Genomic DNA, 18,847 nt, shown 5'->3' with positions numbered 1-18,847 from the left:
CCGCTCCCATCCACACATGGTCGCAGCAATAGGCGCAGCCGACTGCATGTGCCCCGTCTTGCTTGCATCCATCGCCCCGACTTGGCGCGCGTTGGCGATCGACTTATTTCGTCGCCGCCTCAGGGCCCGACTCTCTACTCGCACATCAATTCCTGCCTCGCCGCCGCCGCCATGTTCTCCAGGTTCGCCAACGACAAGCAGCCGGCTCCCAAGGCTGCCGAGGTCGCAATCGCCAAAATCTCAAACATCTCGGCAACCCAGCTGTCCCGGTTCGAGCGCCTCCCAAAGATTCAGCGTTATGCCATCCTCGGCGCCGCCTCGGTCGGCGGCCTGTCGCTTCTATGGGCATTGACTTCCTCATCAAAGCCTGCCAAACGACTGCCTATCCCCTCTCCCCGCCGCTCTTTGCTGCCCGACATCTCGCCTGAGGATGTTGCCGAACTGCCCTACCATCCCGCTGCCTTACCAGGTGCCCGGGACGTGGATTCGCCCTTTGGATCTATCCGCGTCTACGAATTCGGCCCCAGGGACGGTGAAAAAGTTCTTCTAATCCACGGCATCTCGACCCCAAGTATCGCTCTGACCGATCTTGCGCACAAATTGGTGGGCAGGGGACGACGTGTCATGCTCTTTGGTGGGTCCTTCTCTTGTTGTCATCGTCATCACTAGTCTTTGGACCATCCAGCTTTGCACATAGTCAACCCGACATCACAAGGAAACCTCATGTAGGCGCGATCTAGCGCATGCATCTCTTTCCAGAGCTCTTTTGGTCGCATAATGTATGGACAATACCCCGCGCCCACGCTGGATCGTCCTTTGCGCATGTGCTTTGCCTGTTTAGGCAAGGGTCCCGCCAGCCCTACCAAACGGTGAAGCACGTGCACCGCACGTCCGATCCTGCATCGGATCTGCACAACGGCTTCAAGTCACCGGTTATGGACATGTTGGGTGCCTGAAGCAGAATGTCTTTGGAGACCTTGTTCAATGTCCTTGGATTCTGCCACTGTTTCGTTCCTATCGCATACCACAACAAAGCTAACCAATGGACCAGACCTCTTTGGCCGTGGATATTCAGATGGTCCCTCGCCTGAGACTACCAACTACGATGCCACCCTCTACACGACCCAAATCATGCTGGCTCTTCAGTCATCATCATTGCATTGGTCGAACTTCACCATAGTCGGCTACTCATTGGGTGGTGCCATTGCTGTTGACTTCACATCGTACTTCCCGCACCTGGTCAAGGGCCTTGTACTCGTCGCCCCAGGCGGTTTGATCCGCAAGTCCCACGCTTCAATCTCAAGCAAGATGCTGTACAATAGCTCATGGATGCCCGAATGGATGGTCCGCAGGCTAGTTGCAAGTAAACTCTGGACCGGCGCCAAAACCGTCGAGACCGATCCCGAAGCCATTGAAAATGCCGAGACCACAACCACAACCACCAGAAGTGAGGGCGACAAAACCTACGTCTCAAGCAACCAAATGCTCCTACCCGGAAACCCGCACAGCACCGTCTCATCCGTTGTAGACTGGCAGATCAAAAACCACAAGGGCTTCATCCCAGCATTCATCTCTACCATCCGCCACGCCCCCGTCTTCAACCAGCACGACCGCTGGAATGTCATCCGTGAGAACATCGAATCCCGCGCCGGCCCCCTACGAGAAGTCTGGCTCGTCCTCGGCGAAACAGACCCCATCATCGTCGCCGACGAGATAACCGAGGACGCGCGCGCCGCACTGGGCGAAGAAAACGTCCGCGTCAAGGTCCTCGACGGCGTCGGCCACGAAGTCGCCATCGAGCGCGCAGACGACATTGTCCGCGTCGTCCGACGCATCGACGGCAAAGCCGAGGTCCGCGAAGTCAGGGAAGTAAGGGAAGAGGAGAAGCCGGAGCGCTACGAAAAGCCTGAGCGACCCGAGAGATCTGAGAGGTCTGAGAGGCCTGAAAAGGCAGAGAAGCCTGAAAAGGCCGAGAAGAGCGAGAAGAAGGAGAAGAAGAGCTCGAGTCGGAGGAAGCATGGCGGGTCGCATGCTAGCTCTAGCACGAAGTAAGGACAGCCCATGTGTATATGTATCACTGTGCGTCCTGGTGGTGCCTTGAAATGCAGTCACCTGAAGAATCTAAACAAGTATATAAAAGATGACAAATAAAAATGTAAAACGCATCATGATGTTCGTTCAAGAGGTTAGAATGGCGTCATAAAAGACGACCTCTCGAGCATTCATTTCACTGCATCTGGCAGTATATCTAGCTTCCTACATGCATCATCCAAATGCGTATAATACAGTAAAGATTGGACAAAACATGGGACCTTCAATCAAGTAAACGGTGCATAAAGGCTAGGCACTTGGATGATTCCAAAGACCCTTTACGCCCTGGGCCTCCCCTCAACAATAGCCAACTGCCTGCGCTCCTCCTCCTCAAGCTCCCCAGCCTCATAATACAAATCCTCCTCATCAATATCCGCATACCCAAACACACTCCTATAAAGCCGCTCGCCCAGCCCCTTCTTCTGCGCCATAGCCAACACCATGACAATGGGAAGGTGCCAGATACTCGCCCAGAACAGACCCCTCGCCGTCCCCTTGTTCCCCTCTGCTTTCCAAAACTGCCAGGCCTTGAGCACCATCCAGCCATTGACTGCGCTGCTGGTGACTACGTAGCTCCAGTCGGTGACACCGCTGTACGACAAGCCTATGCAGATGGGAAACATGAGAATGGCATATCTGAGCGCAACGCGCCCGTTCATGGCGGGGTTAACCCAGGCCAACATGCGATACCCCGCGTTGCGGTACTCGTCGCGGATAGACCAGCTCAGGGCGTTGAAGTGGGGAAACTGCCAGGCGTACAGGAGCGCGGCGCATAGCCAGCCGCCAGCCGAGCCCTCACCGAATAGCAATTCCTGCCACGTGCCGTCGTGAGCGTACTGGTTCGCTGCCGCTGTCCAGCCCATTAACGGGGGGATTCCTCCGACCACGGCGCCTACCCATGTGTTGAGGACGTGCATACGCTTCATAGGTGTGTAGACGCCGGCGTAGAGGACGATGTTTGCAGCGCCGAGAAACGCCGTCGTGGGATTGACGCCGTAATATAGCGCGCCCGTGCCGAGGACGCCGCAGGCAATGGCGAACGCAATAGCCCCACGTGGGCTGATGAGTTTCCGGACGAGCGGCCGGTTGCGCGTGCGGCTCATTTTGGCGTCGTGTTCGGGCTCCATGAGCATGTTCAAGGCATTTGCGGAGGCCGAGCAGAGCGCTGTGCCCGATGTGAGGAAGAAGAGTGTGAGGGTTGAGAGAGAGGGCGTGGCGGTTGCGGCGGGGGCTAGCAGCCCGGGGACGGGGTATAAAGAGTATGCGGCGGTTGCTGTGAGGACGACGAGGAAGGAGAGGCGGGGTTTCGATAGTGAGAGGTAGGTGGTTAAGAGGCGCTTTAGGGATTGGTTCGGGAGACTCGAGGATATGTTTGCTAGCTTCGACGAGGCATCGTGGGGGATGGGGTAGGCCGTCTCCGGGTCCTCCATTGCCTGCTCTTTTGCCTTTTTCCGCCGTCGATGTGGGAGGGCTTCTTCTGCTGTGACTGCGGTATGTTCCTTGTTCGATTGCTGCCCATTTCCCGATCGTATTGAAATAATTGAACTCTGCAATTCATGTGTCGATGTCCAAAACGAGTCCTTTAATAATGGATTTGCTCGGAAATAGCCTTTGGCGAAGGTGTTGCTGTCTTTCCCGGTAGTTACAGCGCTGGCTCTATACGACGAAATCGACGAGAATGCCTGCCGCGATTGCGGCGGCGCTTTGGCAAGCCTCCGCCAGCATCGCAGGCATACTGAGTTTGTATCCCGCACTGCAATTGGCCGGGGCAGTATTGGTCGGAAGCTCATGGCGGCATGGGGGGTTGAGCTCCAGCGGACGGCCAGTTTGGAGTGCGATGATGAACTTTTGGGAGGCACATGGACGCAATGCCAAGGCCCCGCGGCACCAGCCACTCAGCCATCGCCCATTAACATTAGTTACTACAACACAAACTGACCATCTCACTGCAAGCCACGTTCATCAGTCAGTTGTTGATTTACTGGTTAGTAGAGGCCAACAGACGAGAAATTGCCGTGTTTCGCTTGTTACAGATGCCATGGCCATCACACTATTATGTCCAAATCCGGAAGCTTGTGCTCGACCATTGGCATACAAAACTACAGCTTCAGATCGTGTCACAATATGACGATTGATAGCAGTATCTGCGGCTGTGTCTTTCATGCCGCATAATTCCAACCTAGGCTGAATACAACCATATATCTTGCAGAGCCACCTTCTGGGTTTCGTCCACCAATGAATGCGCGTCAGCCTGCAGCAGACCTACCACTTCGGGTTTCGGCCCCCAGGACCACTATGAGGAGGCTGTGTAAGCCACAGAGCCATTACCTATGGCCTCCAGGACACAATCCCTTTCTCCACGGTCGCTGAACCGTCGTTCGCATCTTTGCCCATTCAAATGGCCGAAGTCATTGGCATCGTCGCGTCCGCCATCACCATCGGCGCAAGTGCAGCTCAACTCTCGCTTGCCCTGTTCGATGTAGCACACACAATCAAGAACGCCCCCAAGCAGATTGCGGAGATTGGTAGGTATTCCAACCCTCTACACACGGGACAGCCTTCTGACCAATAACAGCGGAGGAGTTCTCCTTGGTTTCTGAGAGTCTGCAAACACTTGCAGATATCATTCGTGCCAATCAGAACTTGTGCAAGCCAGCGCTTTTTAAAAATACTCATACCATAATTTCACGGTACAAGCAAGTTGACGCCGAGATCAAGAAATTGATAGACACGCCCCGGAAACTGGCAGGACTTCAGTGGTACATCAACAAACCCAAAGCAAAGGGGCTTCTGAAAAAGGTTGAAGGCATCAAAACCGCCCTTATCTTAGAACTGAACATCATACGCCTTGCAAGAGAAGAATTCACTCGCCCGTATGTCTCGTCATTTTGTCACATGCTAAATATCCACTGACCTATGTAGTCATACCGAAAATGGACCCAGTATTTCAGTTGGACTTCCACCAAATTTCAATCGGTTTCGAAAAGTGGTAGAGAGTGCCGTTCAGGCCAACCGTAAAGTAGTAGAGAACGCGCAACAGGACGACAAGGATTCCGGTACCGGAAGACAAAAGTATACTAATGCAGAATTAGATATATGGAAAGAGGGTTCTTTTGATACTGCAACATGGCTGTATCATTTAGTCTTCAGCCCCGATACGCCCGACGCATCTGAAGCAAGTGCAAAATCACGTCGACTTCACCAAGCCTCTGTTGCTGATGAGTCCCATTCCTCTGAAGAGGATTCAACTTCGCATAGGCAAGAAGAAGATTTAGAAAAAAAGTCCTTGATTGTGTGGAATAAGCAAACCGAACCTAGCTTGGTTGTAGACAGGCTTCTCTCCTCCTGGACTACGCTGTCATCTGATCAGATCACTCGTAGCGCAGCCAATCAAGATGGCAATGAATGGAGAGAAGACCTCTTGAAAAACATTGAACAAGCGAAAAAGGAAGATGACTTATCTTTCGATCAGTGGGAGTTACAGAACGAGCCGGTGAGATCAGACGATGAAGATTTCAAAAGTATCGATGATGACTCCTTGAGCGGCATCACTATGCCAACATACAATTTCCACAGCAACACCAGGAATCACCGCAGCCGTAGTGTGTCGCGACCGGGTGATGATGATGATGATCCGTGGTCCTTCAAGTCTGGGGAGTCGCTGCTGCGTCGCAATGTACAGCCTGATCGGCCCAATATTCGCATTGTCGACACTAGTAGGGAACCAAGGCCAAAGCGGTTATCTCGTGAGCACCGAGTGAGGTGGGAAGAAGACATGTCGCCTCTTGAGCGCGCACGCGCGCGCGAACGCCGCGAAAGGGACTCGGGATACACAAGACATTTGTATCCTGATAACGAGAGCATTACATCCAGAGTCCATACCATCAACAGTGATCGAAATACTTCTACTAAGGGTAGGCCTACAAATCACTTCTCCAGCGCAACCGCTTCCAGCTACAATCCATTTGATCCGAAACCCACTCCATGGAATGACCACTTTGAACGAGTGCCATCATGGCAGGAACCAGTTTCAGCATTTCAACAAGGGTCATCAAATCCCTTCAGCCATCCTGTCGATTCTTGGGCTCATTGGTCCTCTGCCGCACCTCCTTATTATGTTCCTCCTCCTCCACCTGCTCCAATACCACCGCCAACTCCAACTCAATTCCATCCGAATCCATCATTCCAAGATACTCGTACTTCTCCTCCACCTAGTCCTCGTGTTTCTCGAGAGGAGCAGTCAGATGAAGCCAAAACATCCACGAAAGAGAACGCCATCGTGACCGCGATAGAGAAATTGCTGGAAAAACGAGGCCAAGACAACCAATTAGATCCAAACGAGCCACGCTTCTTGAAACTGATGGAACTCTTGACTGCACAGCAAGAGCGTGAAGCACAGAATGAGCGCGAGCGAGCCAATGCAGCCATCGAAACTCAAATGAAATTGATGCAAGCAATGCATGACAAAGACAACGAGCGATTGAAACAACTCGAAAGCCTCGTTGAAGAGAAAAGGGGTGTAGAGGTGGCACTACAAACTATATGGAAGGAAGAAGCTGAGAAAAAAGCTCAAGAAGCGAGAAATTCCGTCATGGAAGAGATGGCTGAGAGGCAAGCATTGGCAGCTAAAGCAAGGGATGCAGAGAGACAAGCACAACAAGAGACCGAAGCAAGAGCGGCCAAAGAGATAAAACGACTGGAACGCAATCACCAAAAAGAAATCAAGCGTTATGAGGATTTGCTGCGAGGTTTTCAAGATCAACAGCTGAAGGCAGAGCAGGACGCCCAACTACCGATACGCCGAACTCGCATTGCTGAAGGCAATCGCAGTGTTGATGTCACGGAGTACTCAACTGACAGACGGAATCCTTTTCTCTCATCTTTGTCAAATCTAAGAAACCTCCAGTATGGATTTGCTCAGTTTGGGACAAGCCTCAAACCTCCAAACACTCAGCCACAACATCCACGGCACTCACGTCGCAACAGCTTTCGCAGCTCGACTCCATCTTTGCAGTCTTCTCATGCATCAATAGGGACTGAGAATACATCTAATGCGACTGAATCTTCCCAGCAGCTGATCATCTTTCCAGCAAAAGCTGATCGAGCATCACGACAAATAACTAAGCTCCAGACATCGCTTGCTTCACATGGCATTGACTCCACCTTTGAGGACCCAGAGGAAGACCCTGGCAATCAACTAGTACCCTATCACCACGGTGATTCGGGCGACCAATTAGTGCGAAGTACTATTTTTTGGGAAGCTGCAATGCTGGGCTTGGGAAGCGAGCTTCTGTCGACCATGAGGCAAGTTGGATGGAGACCGGCGTATATGAGAACTTCTGGTAGGAGTCTTCTATCTCATTTCAACCTCATTGTTCTAATAAGATTCAGAAAAAGGGCAAACCCACTTTCTCGGGAACCAACCGGTGCATGCCTTTTTTTTCAGTCCAGACTACAAACCTCAATTTTCTCCGTCCACGAGATCGTCCTTCAAGGAGACCGTTGTCATACCAAAGTCCCTGGTGAAGAAATACGCATTGATTGAGTCGGGCTTCGCGTATGAAGCCAAGGACGAGGGAGTCTACGAGGGAGTCTACGTGTTGGATGGGAGGCTTACTTATGTGAGTAAACACGGGTACTGTCGACGAATGTGAGTCTAACATGATTTAGAACGATATTGAAAGTCTTGTAGAGAGATCTTTCATGATGAGAGAAAACGATTATCGACGAATATACCGGGAACTCCAATGCCACTACGACAAAGGCACCAACAAAGCATCGTCAACCCGACACGATAGATCATATACGCCATCAATATCTTCCACTGCATCCATTTACTCGAGAGATGGCGACCACACATCTTGTGCCGACAGCGATACAGACACTGAAGGCAAACAAAGCTCCAGAGCTACCACAGTCGCTCGCTATGGCCATAGTGATGACGAGGGCGATCGTGTGTCTACGCGGAGTAGAAGCAGCAGAGGCGGCAGCCCGGTCAAGTCGCCCTCGATTGTTTCCTGGGAGTCAAAATCAACCAATCCCTTTCGTAAACACATGATTCAGGTCAAGGAAATCAATGATGCCCCTAAGTCACAGTCTCCGAGCGTGAGTATTTGGGATGATCCGACGCCTGAGCCACTTGTGTAGCGTTCTGGCCAGCAGAGCCCACGAAGATGAAAGCAAATAAACTCTAGAGAATAGATAGGCAGGGCGTGTAAGAGAAGATCTGGTAATCGAGAAGCGTTTCCATGGCGCTTACACGTAATTGGGAATAAACCTGGATATGTAATCTTCTTTGTGGACCCTATATCTACATGAAGATAGTTTGCATTTGTCGCACGTCCAAATACCATTTACCACGCGTCTTTGGTTGCATTTTTTCTATTACCACGTCACTCTGTCGTGAAAGTAGCCTGTGGACACACAGTATATCATCTAAGCTACTCTCTCTTGCAGTAAGCAGTAGTTCAGTACAAACATCGCCTGGACTGCCACTACCGGGCGCTATCATCCTCTGTAGTGTTCAGTTTGAGAACTTTGTTTAGTTTTTTGACATGTATTTCATGGTATTCATTCGATATATCACTAGTGATATAACATGTCTCTCTGTTTGGTAAAAGGCAAAATAAACGTGTCGCGCAGGTAAAAGTGGGTTACCGAGCTCTTTCCCATCCACTTCTTTTGTTTTGGACTAGTCTGAGGTGAGCCTAGTTTGTAGGCTCACTATATAGATACCTACGCTACTCCCGTTCTATACAGGGCAGTGATCCAATACAATGGCCACCTGAGCTATTGTCACCAGCAGCTATTTTCATAGGCAGAATGTTTCATCAAACAAACGAGTGAGGGATTTCCAAGGGCCCACATGTCACTTTACCTGAATTCACCTCGGTGAAAGCGCTAATGAGACAGCAAACTCACTTCACCTCAGTATGATCACCAGTCACAAGCCGTTTTCGCCTTCCACTGGGTAAATTTTCCTCCCGCCCTGTATTTACACCCTTGCCCTCCCAAGGTAAACCAATACATCCCACTCAACCTCACGTTCGATCGAAACTTTCTCTTGTAACCCACAAACATGTCTTTTTCGAAGCTGTCAACCGAGTTAGACACCAAGATCTTGGAATACCTACACGATGACCGCTCATCTCTCTCCGCCATGTCAATGGTATCTAAATACTTCCGCCGCATCACCGAGCCAATCCTATATCGGGACCTCTGTTTCCCCCAGATGACAACCAACCAAATGAAGAAACTCCTTACGATAGTCCTATCGCGACCACAGCTTGCAAAGCACGTCCGCAGCCTCACAATGGTACCCGAGAGAGAGAGTTCATTCAACGGCACCGACTGCACTCCTTCAGAAGAGGATATGGAGGCATGGAACCGCCTCCACGAAGCCAACCATCCCGCCCTCCTCACGCTGTCCGAAAAGCTGGAAACCTTCAGCCTGAGCCCCCAATTCGTCCAAGACTGGTTCTCCCCCATCTTCAACTGCACGTTCTTGGACGATCGCCCCTCTCTCCTCGACCCCTTCCTCGCTGTCTTCCTCATCCTAGCCACCAACATCGAAACCATCAACTTAACCGCTACCGCGGGGGAAGTATTACGAAGATCCCGCGCGATCTTCAGTGTCGCATGGTCTCGCTATCCCGTCGACGACACACAGCAGGAGCAGAAGCCCTTCAAGAAATTATCGGACCTGTGCATCGCAAACGAAGGAGTCCGTATTAAGGGATTTGAACGAATATTTCGAGTATGGATCCCAAGCTGTGCAAAGCGTTTGCGGCTCTCGGGCTGGGAAATTTACGCTATTGACCTGTGGGATGAGACAGTGTTACCGCTTCAGCATCTGGATTTGCGGAATGCAACTGTTTCGCCTGCAGACCTGACTCGGTGTTTGGAAACCGGTCAACTCGCTAACCTCCGTCATCTGAATCTGGATGGCATACAGGGGCGGTTTGATCCCGCATTTGGACGACAATTTGATGGGATTATGTTGGGTAGGACGTTGGCGCTGCACACGCCGTCACTAGAGGTACTGGAGATGCGAACGACTGAGCATTCAGTGATTGACCACTCCTTCGATATCGAGGGGCTTGTGGGACTGACGAAGTTGCATACGCTGCGGATTGATATCGAGTATCTTGTGCTTAGGGGTGGGTCGGGGAACCATGATCCAATTCATCCGCATCGGATTCTTCCGGCATCGCTGTGGCATCTGGAGTTTACGCAGGTGCCAGTGCAAAATATCAATGCTTACTGCTTGTATGGGGAGAACGGCCTGTGGCCACCGTATGTTACGCAGTTTATCATCGACACAGTGCAGACGTTTTCGTCACTGGAGTCGTTTGATGTATACCTTACAAAGAGTCTTGATGATGAAGACCTGTCAGAAGCAGGTTCTCATTTGCTTGATAATCTTGTAGCCAGAGGGAGGGCGAGCAAGGTAGAGGTTCAGGTGCATGGTCCAGCATGAGCATGGTCCAGCATTTGTTGCCCTGGACCAGGACAGTTGCGTGGAGCCTGCTACCTTATTGTATCAAGTCATTGCAAGACAAAGAGTAAATGGGAATGGCGGCACTTGATAATGGAAGTGAGTTCTAAAAGAACGAATTCATTGAATGGCACGTGCTTGTTTAATAATGGTTATTCAGCCCCATCATACATGGAGTCTAATCAATGATAAGTCTTCGGATACTTTGCAAAGACTTCCTAAAGTCACCTAACCTCCCTGCTTTGAGGCATGTCTTAGTTTGGACTCAAGTGAAACATTCAAGCTCCCAATGCTAACGGACTTGCCGTCATGATAATATGTTGCAAATGTGTTACGCCCCTTTTTCCATGAAGAAATAGTGAAGGGGTAATTGACACTGCGTTCATATATCGCCGTCTCGGAGAGTAGGTAAGAGATTGACAACTCCAATACCTCTCGCAGTAATTTTGGCGAAGATGTTAGGGCTATAGCCTCTTTCTCGTTCCTCCAACATCACCCAGCACAGGTGGTCCATGCAGAAAAATAAAATTCTTTCATTGTCCTATCAAACGTTATGTACACAGCAGTCCTTCGCAGTGAGAATGATCCGTCTTTGTTTTCGTATCCGTAATCGCAAACATTTTTGTCGCGCGCGCAATCGCGGTAGAAGTAACACCGACCAGTTTATTGAATCAGAGATGCCGTCAAAGCGTCCGTTATGTAACAAGGTGGGTGTGCCGAACGCTGAAGTCATGCGGCCACATCCAAATCTACCAGCGAACCACTTAAGCACCCGAAGGAGAGAGTTCGAAGGCGGATAAGGAGAGCTGCTCAGCTAATACACGCTAGGCTTTCATCATCTAGAATGCGTTGTTAGTTGGGTTCTCGAATCGTCTTAAAAGAGGCGCTTACATGTTATAAACTGGAGGGATAGCGAGAGGAAGTCGGGTGAGGGCTACAGAAAGATTTTGAAGCTCCGAACGATGGTCCATGCGTAGTTAGTCCAAATGAAGCTTAGTCGAATATCGGCCTTGGCAGCATATCGAGATTTGGCAGCAAAGGCATTGAGCCAGTATCTTCGCATCTAAACAATTTCAGGGTCCAATTGGCCGGCATCTATAAGCATGAGTCTCCTACATGCATCGAAGCATGTAGCAAATCGGGGTGCATGCTTGCGCAATTCCTATGTGGAAATATCCCGTTTCTTCAGACCACGCCATCACGAGATCACGACGAATCGAGTAACATCAGGTTTGCCAATCTCAATCCGATGCCTTCAGACGTTGCAGTCGACTCAAGAGAATTTTTCATCCGACGAGAGACTCAGAAAAACGCTCAACGACTTCAAGGCGACCAGTATGTTCGCCCCACCAAGTCCATTTCCAGCACTTATTGAAATGTAGTCCGGTCCTCATCATGGGAAAAACTTGACAATGCATGGAACGATGGGCAATTAGCCGACCATGAGCTTGGCCAAGAAATTGAGATTTTTGGGTATGTTAGTACTCGACGAGATGTCAGCAGCAAGCTCTCGTTTACTATGCTTCGCAACAAGAACCAGACGTCTTGTATCCAGTTAGTCTCCAGCTCGAACAACCCGGAAGGAGAACAAGCCGAAGCACATGCTCGCCTCCGCTCATTGAAAGAGTGGACTCCAGTCATTGTAAGAGGTACGCTCGCTGAGCGCCGACCAGCCAAGGACGATCATTTCCTCGGTATGAAGTTGGTCACTACTCGAGAAATCGCTGTCACACACGTCGAGCCACTCAATGAGATCCCCAATGACATAATTATCAAGAACGATACTGTTTTTGGACCTGACCAGCGGCATTTGCAACTTCGCACAGATTCGGAGCTGCGTTCTAACATCCTTCTGAGATCAAAAGCCATGGCTAGAGCAAGGCTGAGTCTGACTGAAGTCGATTGGAAAGAGATTGAAACGCCCATTCTTTTCAAGTCGACACCCGAGGGTGCGCGAGAATTTCTTGTTCCAACTCGTCAAAAGGGGCTCGCGTATGCATTGCCGCAGAGTCCTCAGCAGTACAAACAGATTCTCATGGCTTCTGGATTTACTAAATACTTCCAATTTGCCCGATGCTTCCGCGATGAAGATCTGAGGGCAGATAGACAGCCAGAGTTCACTCAGGTAGGTCGCCATAAACGTTTACATCTATTTCGTCTAACGACCGTTTGTAGCTTGATATGGAAATGTCTTTTGCAGACGAAGAAGATGTCATGAGAGAGACAGAGAGGCTGCTAAGGAAACTCTGGCAGCGCGTGCTTAACCTGAAGACTCCCGAGACATTCCCACGCATGACGTATCACGATGCAATGTCATTGTATGGATCTGATAAACCAGACTTACGTTACGAGTCCAAGGTAAGACCCATGTTGATATATCTATCGATCTAAATTTGACATGTACAGATACACAACATCATGCGGCACTTGACACCTGATCTAATCAGCAAAATCACTCCACTTGAAAACCCAACCGTCGACGCTATCAAGATCTCTATATCTGAAGACCCAAAAATAACCCGCCAATTTATCGCCAACTTCCTTGACAGCCCAGACGGCAAACCCTACCTCGACAACCCCCATGGCCAACCCGGCGTCTTCATCGGCGACCAATCCAAACCAATGAACGGTCTCGGTCCTCTAGGCCATGAATTCTCAATGGAAGGACCCCAAGCCCTCATCCCCGATCATGGCGACCTCCTCATCCTGCAAGCCCGCCCCGACGCCCCCTTCTCCGGCGGCTCAACCTCGCTCGGAAACCTGCGACTAGCCCTGCACAAAGCAGCCATATCCCAGGGACTCATCGACGCGCCCGCCAAAGATGACTTCCGCTTCCTCTGGATAATAGATTTCCCCTTATTCACTCCCTCCAGCGACTCCGAACCAGGCCAAGGCGGTACATCCGGCTTCTCATCTACCCACCACCCCTTCACCGCCCCCAAAACACTAGAAGACGTCGATCTCCTCCTTACTTCTCCGTCTGCCGCCACAGCAGCCCACTACGACATCGTCGTCAACGGCGTCGAACTCGGCGGTGGCAGCCGCCGTATCCACTCTGCTCCCATGCAAGAATTCATATTCCGCGACATCCTCCAGATGGCGCCCGAGCGCATCGAGGATTTCAGGCACTTGCTCGATGTGCTGCGGAGCGGGTGTCCGCCGCATGCTGGCATTGCGCTGGGCTGGGACCGCCTGATGGCGATGATGTGTGGTAGGGAGAGCGTGAGGGATGTCATTGCGTTCCCGAAGAGTGGGCGCGGAGAGGATTTGCTGGTCAAGAGTCCGAATGCTGTTACCAAGGAGCAGTTGGGGGTGTATGGGTTGAGGATTGAGGAGTAGTCATGGGGAAAGGGGTAGGAGGATTTTTTTGTAGAGTAATTTGTAGCAAATAGAGAATCTCCTCATGTAGAATTTAGATTATGTTGTTCGTTACTATGGAATAAGCAGAGTATGCGTGTCGTTCAATCCTGTCAGGATACAACACTGAGTGCTCCCAAAGCTGTTTCTCCTTCTCATTACTACTTCCTGCACCCTGTGCTCGTCGTTTTTCGAATCTCTTGCATCGCTTCTAGCAATCCAACATATTACCTAGCTCTTTCTGTATTTCGAACCCACCAATCTCTCACGAGATGTTATATCCCATGGCCCTCAGAATCGCCTTTCCCTCTTCTACATCGTCCGGTTCCCAAACCCGCAACCCATACGACTCCAAGAAGTCCTTGAAGCCACGAAATCCCTGAGCCTTCGCCGCCTTGTAGGTAGTTGTGATTTTTGATTTGTCGGGTTCAGAAGACATGTTGTTGGTCTGTCGTACGTATCTTGGAGCGGGAAAAAGTTGGTTGAGGTAGTACTTTAAATGGTTGGAAACTGGGGGTGTAAATGAGATCCTTCCTTCAATTTAAGAACGGCGAGTAGTGTGGAGCAGCGAGAAAGAGGCTTTGGAAGGACGACTACGTTTTTATGCCCAGTAAGACGGGTCGACGCGGGGAATTATAAAGGAGCGGGGGCGCGGGGGAGAGCGGCATGTGATCACGCGTGTCGACGCGTCTCCTGTTCATACTGCTTTGTACTTGAATACCTCGATCCATTAATCATTGGAAAAAAAGAAACTGGTGATAACAGTATTCAGTTCTCAGAATCCGAGTGCGAGTCCAACGACTCCCAGCATGGCACTTGTCCACCAACCTACTTCGTTCCTCTTGTTGCCAACGGCCATTGCTGTACTGGAAGTAGTGCTCAATCTACTAGTAACCACTCCCGGACGCGCAACATCGGTGATGCTTGCTTCGAAGCCCGTCTTCGGCAGAGTAACGGTAGTTGGCACGGCGCTTACTGTAGCGGTGACAGCGACCCCGCTTGAACTGATGGTGACGAGGGTACTTCCAGCAGGATTTGTGGTAATGGCAACCAATGTCTGATCGGAACTGGGTCCGATGGTGGTGGAGACACCAGGCGTTAGCGTTATTATTGCTGAGCCGAGTGTGATAGAGTTGGGAACGGCTCCTGGTGTAGTAGAGCCTGTAGCACTTGGCATGCCTGGTCCTGGCGTGATGCTATTTCCGTCTCCGTCTGTTTGCGGCACGGTATCAACGGCAGAATCGCCAGTAGAATTGACGGTGGAGCCTTCACCCGAATCGCCTGTTCCACGCGACAAGGATGGCGCTGGCTGCGCGTCAAGCCCTGTAGGTTGTGCATCAGGCCGTGGAGGTTGCGCATCAGTTGCAGTTGGTCGCGCATCAGTTGCAGTTGGTTGCGCAATAGATTGGGTTTGGCCGAGCCGTGAGACTATGTCTGACAGCAGACTGTTCTGTTGTGTCTGTTGTGTCTGTTGTGCCGGTTGTGCCTGTTGTGCGTCTGACAGGACAACCCTAGACGGGATATCACCTGCGGGACTACCCGCATGTTCTTTTGGTGTAGTAGTGGACGGACCAGATGTGTCTTGCGTCACTACGTTGGCTCCCGCCTGGTTCTCCTCTAATTCAAGGCCACCCGCTGCCGAGCTGGGTGTAGCAATAGGCTCGACGCGAGCCGCGGTAGTCGCCCCAGCACGATTTACAGTATTTGTCTCAACATTGATAACCTGTGGGACGCTCGAAGTGCGAACTACATTGGTCGGAGTGGTTGGGCCAACGATGGTCCTGACAACATCAGTGTCCTCAAAGCCTGTGGCCGTTGGAAGCTCTGGTCTTTCCCGTCCGCCACAAAGCCTTGGATTTTCCAAACACTCGTCTGGTATGATGTTAAGATCATCTGATGGCGTTTCCAAAGCGCCCTCGCTGGTTTGGCCAATGGATATGGTGGCCGTAGCATTGACGGGAGGATCGATTTCTGGCAAAAGTAAGTCTTGACCATCGTATTCGGTGGCGAGCGGTGACATACGTGGGAAAGCTGGGACAGCACGGGCGAGGACTACAAGAGTCAGGAGTTCATACGGCAGAAACATCAACATGGTGGCGCGCTACGTATCTGTACACGACAGCTTGCGGTGGGTGTTGGCCAAGTATTGAGAAGCAAAGGACGAGGCCTCTCGGGCTCTGAATTGCCCCAACCCCTTTCCCTCGGCCATGGTCTGAAAACGTTGAAGTTTGTCAATCTTGCCGCAGACAATGCCTCATCCTAGCTAGCCTGAGAGCGAGGAATGGCGCGCGATCACATGCCAAGGGCAATGGGAGATTGGCACGCCGGCGCGCATGCCCATCACCATCCATTTCCACACCGCGAACTGCACATTCTAACACCATCTTGCACTCTAAATTCCCCAACCTGCACTTTGGTGCGATATACAACATGTAATCTACATGTCTGAAGAAATCCAACCAAATACTCGAGGGGACAGTTGAGAACTTGCATAACACGGAAGATTTGAGCTGGACGCCTGAAAACCCAATTTACCAGGGGGCAATTTCATCTCGAGAGATACCATCGTGTATTGCCACTCACACAAGAATCAAAGCATGCATAGGCCCTTCTAGAAAGGCTCAAGGGACTTTGTTGTTGCTGCCAGGGCCACCGTTGGAGCCTAAAAGATACGAAGCATCAGCAAGAGAACGGAGAGCTGGGTCAAGCCGTTGGCACGGACGCGATGCACACCATGCGAACGCCCCAGCCCTGCGTTTTCTTGAACGCAAACGTAACATGACTAGGTCAAAGCGCTGTCGTTAGGGCTGAAAGCACAAACCGCGATAACCTGGAGCCGCCATTGAATGCGTGGAGTGTGGCGTTGGAGACCGCCCCAAGGTATCAACAGCGTCCCTCCAGGCAACCAGTGCGACCTAACAATTCAGGTGACCAGTATCATCAAGCTTGAGTCAGACCACAGCTGCTTGTCGCAGGCCTCTTTGAAGCTCTGGTGAACATCTGGCACACTTGGCTGTTTGCATTGCGAAATGGTGCACCCAACAAACACCAGAGCATAGCCTCTCTGGAGTCTCGCCTGATACCACACTCCATTTCACACCTCCATTCTCTGGGCACAGAAAGGTCATAGTGTCTGGTCAGCCTGAGCGAACGATTGTCAGCCAAAAGCACCCCCGGCTTGAATGGAGATCTAGCAGATTCCATGGTTGAAACACTACAAGCTACGATGAGCCAGCTGCCTGAAAGCAAGGACATTCAGTAAATTTTACGAACACACAGGAGAAAAGTGAGCAGTTTTGCAGGCACCTACCCGAGTATCGGCCGGTGCCGTCATGTTCTCTTAGTTTGTTCAAAGCGACCGGCCTGGGACCATCGAGTTTCCGGCCCCCACACTTGCAAAAGGCCACAGCCCCATTGCCGCGACCGCAACTTTGTTTGCATCAACCCCTCACATGTTCACCGCACAAGGGTTTCATAAGTGTGCAAATAACCAAGTGGCAACTGTTAAGCCTCAATAGTTTGACGGTGAGATCGTTATCGGTAAGCCATAGTTCATGCATAGGGCGCCCAAGACGAGGCGCAGCCAACCATAGTGTGCTATCACCTGCATCAGCCACGATGGTGAGCCACAAAAAAGAGGCGGTGCTAGTTGATCGTTCACGGGTTGTGTGGGTCCATGCTGGCCAGGTATGATGTCGGTCACTGTGTAGGCAGTTGAGACATGCGGTCGGATGGTATATAGAGGATGTGACTACACGACAGTGTCCTTCACCCTCTTCTTACTGGCGCAACTATAAGTATCCCCTACGCAGCTGTAGTTACAGACACAGACTTTCTCAGAACAACTGCAATACCACTACCTCCTCGAGTCAATTACCATCTAATCTCAGAAGTACTGAGGCAGCCAGCCTTACAAGGCAACCACAATGTCTTACCTGCACTTTTCTCACACTCACGCGCGCGAGCGCACTCCTGAGAAGGAGCCTTACAATTCACGCCCTCTTGTGCGCCGCAATACCCACAAACGCGACCACAGCATCACGCTCTCGGATCTCGACGACGGCCCTGATGACTACCCATACCCTGCCAATCACAAGTCCAACAAGATCTCCAGCGCCCTGACGGTCCGCGATCGACCTTCTCAGCTGGAACGCTACAACATCTGGTCAAACGACACACGCAACAACGAAGACGACGAGAGAATTTACAGCTATGACAGACACCGCACCTACCGGTACTCTGACCGTCGCCATCATAGCGATGACGAAGACGCAGAAGAACGTGCGCTTCGACTCAGGATCAGTGCTCCTTTAGACCGACCCAGCACATCCTATCACCACTCTCACACGTCTCACCTCTGGCCTAGCGACACGCTTCACCGCAGTGACAGATGGATTGATGAGGCCTGGGAGACCCGTGAGCGGTCCCTGTCTCGGGAGCGCACCAGGGTCCGGCGAAACAGCTTCTGGGGAGGCTTTGAAGAGAAGGAGAGGGAGACGCAAGATGAACGATGGAGCAGATACCACCGAGTTAGCGATACGAAGACGGAGGAGATTCGCCCGCTAAGTGGATGGCGCCGCCGCCGGATTGTCGGAGGGAACTAGAGGCGGTGATTTGAATCGGGGATATTTTCCGGTGGGAGTATGAAGGACTCTTTGAGTTAAGTGTTTTTGACTTTCGGCTAGTTTTGGCTTTTGACTGGTTTTGACTTTTGACTATTTTCATCGACACCGGATTTCCTTAAGACGCTCGTTTCTAACAGCAAGGGTGGGATACACAATGGTTTTTGTACTGTGTTTGAGATTATTTCCTACCTTGTATAGATAGTTTTGATTTTGATTAGATACCCAGGACAATATAAGTTAGTATAAGAGAATTCAGGTTTTACTTGGTGATGATGGT

At 51.1% G+C, this 18,847-nt stretch overlaps 9 protein-coding genes across 9 annotated transcripts; 6 read left to right on the top strand and 3 right to left on the bottom strand.

Moving 5' to 3' along the window:
- Positions 1 to 140: 140 nt before the first annotated feature.
- Positions 141 to 2,184, top strand: PSV08DRAFT_48340 (Alpha/Beta hydrolase protein). Its single transcript, XM_014228513.2, has 2 exons — positions 141 to 634; positions 1,052 to 2,184. The coding sequence occupies exons 1-2, from the start codon at positions 172 to 174 to the stop codon at positions 2,050 to 2,052; spliced, it is 1,464 nt and encodes a 487-aa protein (XP_014083988.1). The 5' UTR covers positions 141 to 171; the 3' UTR covers positions 2,053 to 2,184.
- PSV08DRAFT_309834 (UbiA prenyltransferase family-domain-containing protein) lies at positions 2,177 to 3,902 on the bottom strand. Its single transcript, XM_014228512.1, has one exon. It carries the CDS (start codon positions 3,879 to 3,881, stop codon positions 2,370 to 2,372), a length of 1,512 nt encoding a protein of 503 aa, XP_014083987.2. The 5' UTR covers positions 3,882 to 3,902; the 3' UTR covers positions 2,177 to 2,369.
- A 548-nt stretch (positions 3,903 to 4,450) lies between these two features.
- On the top strand, positions 4,451 to 8,544 carry PSV08DRAFT_205011 (uncharacterized protein). The gene is made up of 5 exons (XM_014228511.2): positions 4,451 to 4,616; positions 4,667 to 4,964; positions 5,014 to 7,433; positions 7,483 to 7,712; positions 7,762 to 8,544. The coding sequence occupies exons 1-5, from the start codon at positions 4,490 to 4,492 to the stop codon at positions 8,236 to 8,238; spliced, it is 3,552 nt and encodes a 1,183-aa protein (XP_014083986.1). The 5' UTR covers positions 4,451 to 4,489; the 3' UTR covers positions 8,239 to 8,544.
- A 625-nt stretch (positions 8,545 to 9,169) lies between these two features.
- On the top strand, positions 9,170 to 10,570 carry PSV08DRAFT_352949 (uncharacterized protein; the record flags this gene model as incomplete). The annotated part of the gene is made up of 1 exon (XM_066092853.1): positions 9,170 to 10,570. The coding sequence occupies one exon, from the start codon at positions 9,170 to 9,172 to the stop codon at positions 10,568 to 10,570; it is 1,401 nt and encodes a 466-aa protein (XP_065948937.1).
- Positions 10,571 to 11,104: 534 nt separating this feature from the next.
- PSV08DRAFT_309807 (uncharacterized protein) lies at positions 11,105 to 11,499 on the top strand. Its single transcript, XM_066092646.1, has 2 exons — positions 11,105 to 11,427; positions 11,480 to 11,499. Exon 1 carries the CDS (start codon positions 11,170 to 11,172, stop codon positions 11,386 to 11,388), a length of 219 nt encoding a protein of 72 aa, XP_065948936.1. The 5' UTR covers positions 11,105 to 11,169; the 3' UTR covers positions 11,389 to 11,427; positions 11,480 to 11,499.
- Positions 11,500 to 11,691: 192 nt separating this feature from the next.
- Positions 11,692 to 14,021, top strand: PSV08DRAFT_402956 (tRNA synthetases class II-domain-containing protein; the record flags this gene model as incomplete). Its single annotated transcript, XM_014228509.2, has 4 exons — positions 11,692 to 11,923; positions 11,971 to 12,713; positions 12,764 to 12,946; positions 12,995 to 14,021. 4 exons carry the CDS (start codon positions 11,692 to 11,694, stop codon positions 13,925 to 13,927), a joined length of 2,091 nt encoding a protein of 696 aa, XP_014083984.1. The 3' UTR covers positions 13,928 to 14,021.
- Positions 14,022 to 14,210: 189 nt separating this feature from the next.
- On the bottom strand, positions 14,211 to 14,384 carry PSV08DRAFT_363408 (uncharacterized protein; the record flags this gene model as incomplete). Its single annotated transcript, XM_014228508.1, has 1 exon — positions 14,211 to 14,384. One exon carries the CDS (start codon positions 14,382 to 14,384, stop codon positions 14,211 to 14,213), a length of 174 nt encoding a protein of 57 aa, XP_014083983.1.
- Positions 14,385 to 14,720: 336 nt separating this feature from the next.
- Positions 14,721 to 16,139, bottom strand: PSV08DRAFT_402955 (uncharacterized protein; the record flags this gene model as incomplete). Its single annotated transcript, XM_014228507.2, has 2 exons — positions 15,968 to 16,139; positions 14,721 to 15,916 (listed from the first exon to the last, which is right to left on the bottom strand). Exons 1-2 carry the CDS (start codon positions 16,035 to 16,037, stop codon positions 14,721 to 14,723), a joined length of 1,266 nt encoding a protein of 421 aa, XP_014083982.2. The 5' UTR covers positions 16,038 to 16,139.
- Positions 16,140 to 17,754: 1,615 nt separating this feature from the next.
- On the top strand, positions 17,755 to 18,819 carry PSV08DRAFT_309792 (uncharacterized protein). Its single transcript, XM_014228506.2, has one exon. The coding sequence runs from the start codon at positions 17,872 to 17,874 to the stop codon at positions 18,547 to 18,549; it is 678 nt and encodes a 225-aa protein (XP_014083981.1). The 5' UTR covers positions 17,755 to 17,871; the 3' UTR covers positions 18,550 to 18,819.
- Positions 18,820 to 18,847: the final 28 nt, after the last annotated feature.

The sequence above is a fragment of the Bipolaris maydis genome (genome assembly GCF_028858645.1).
Source record: "Bipolaris maydis strain C4 unplaced genomic scaffold PSV08scaffold_9, whole genome shotgun sequence".
NCBI lineage: Eukaryota > Fungi > Ascomycota > Dothideomycetes > Pleosporales > Pleosporaceae > Bipolaris > Bipolaris maydis.
Note: the sequence above shows the minus strand (reverse complement) of the source record. Positions and strands in the feature narration are given on the sequence as shown.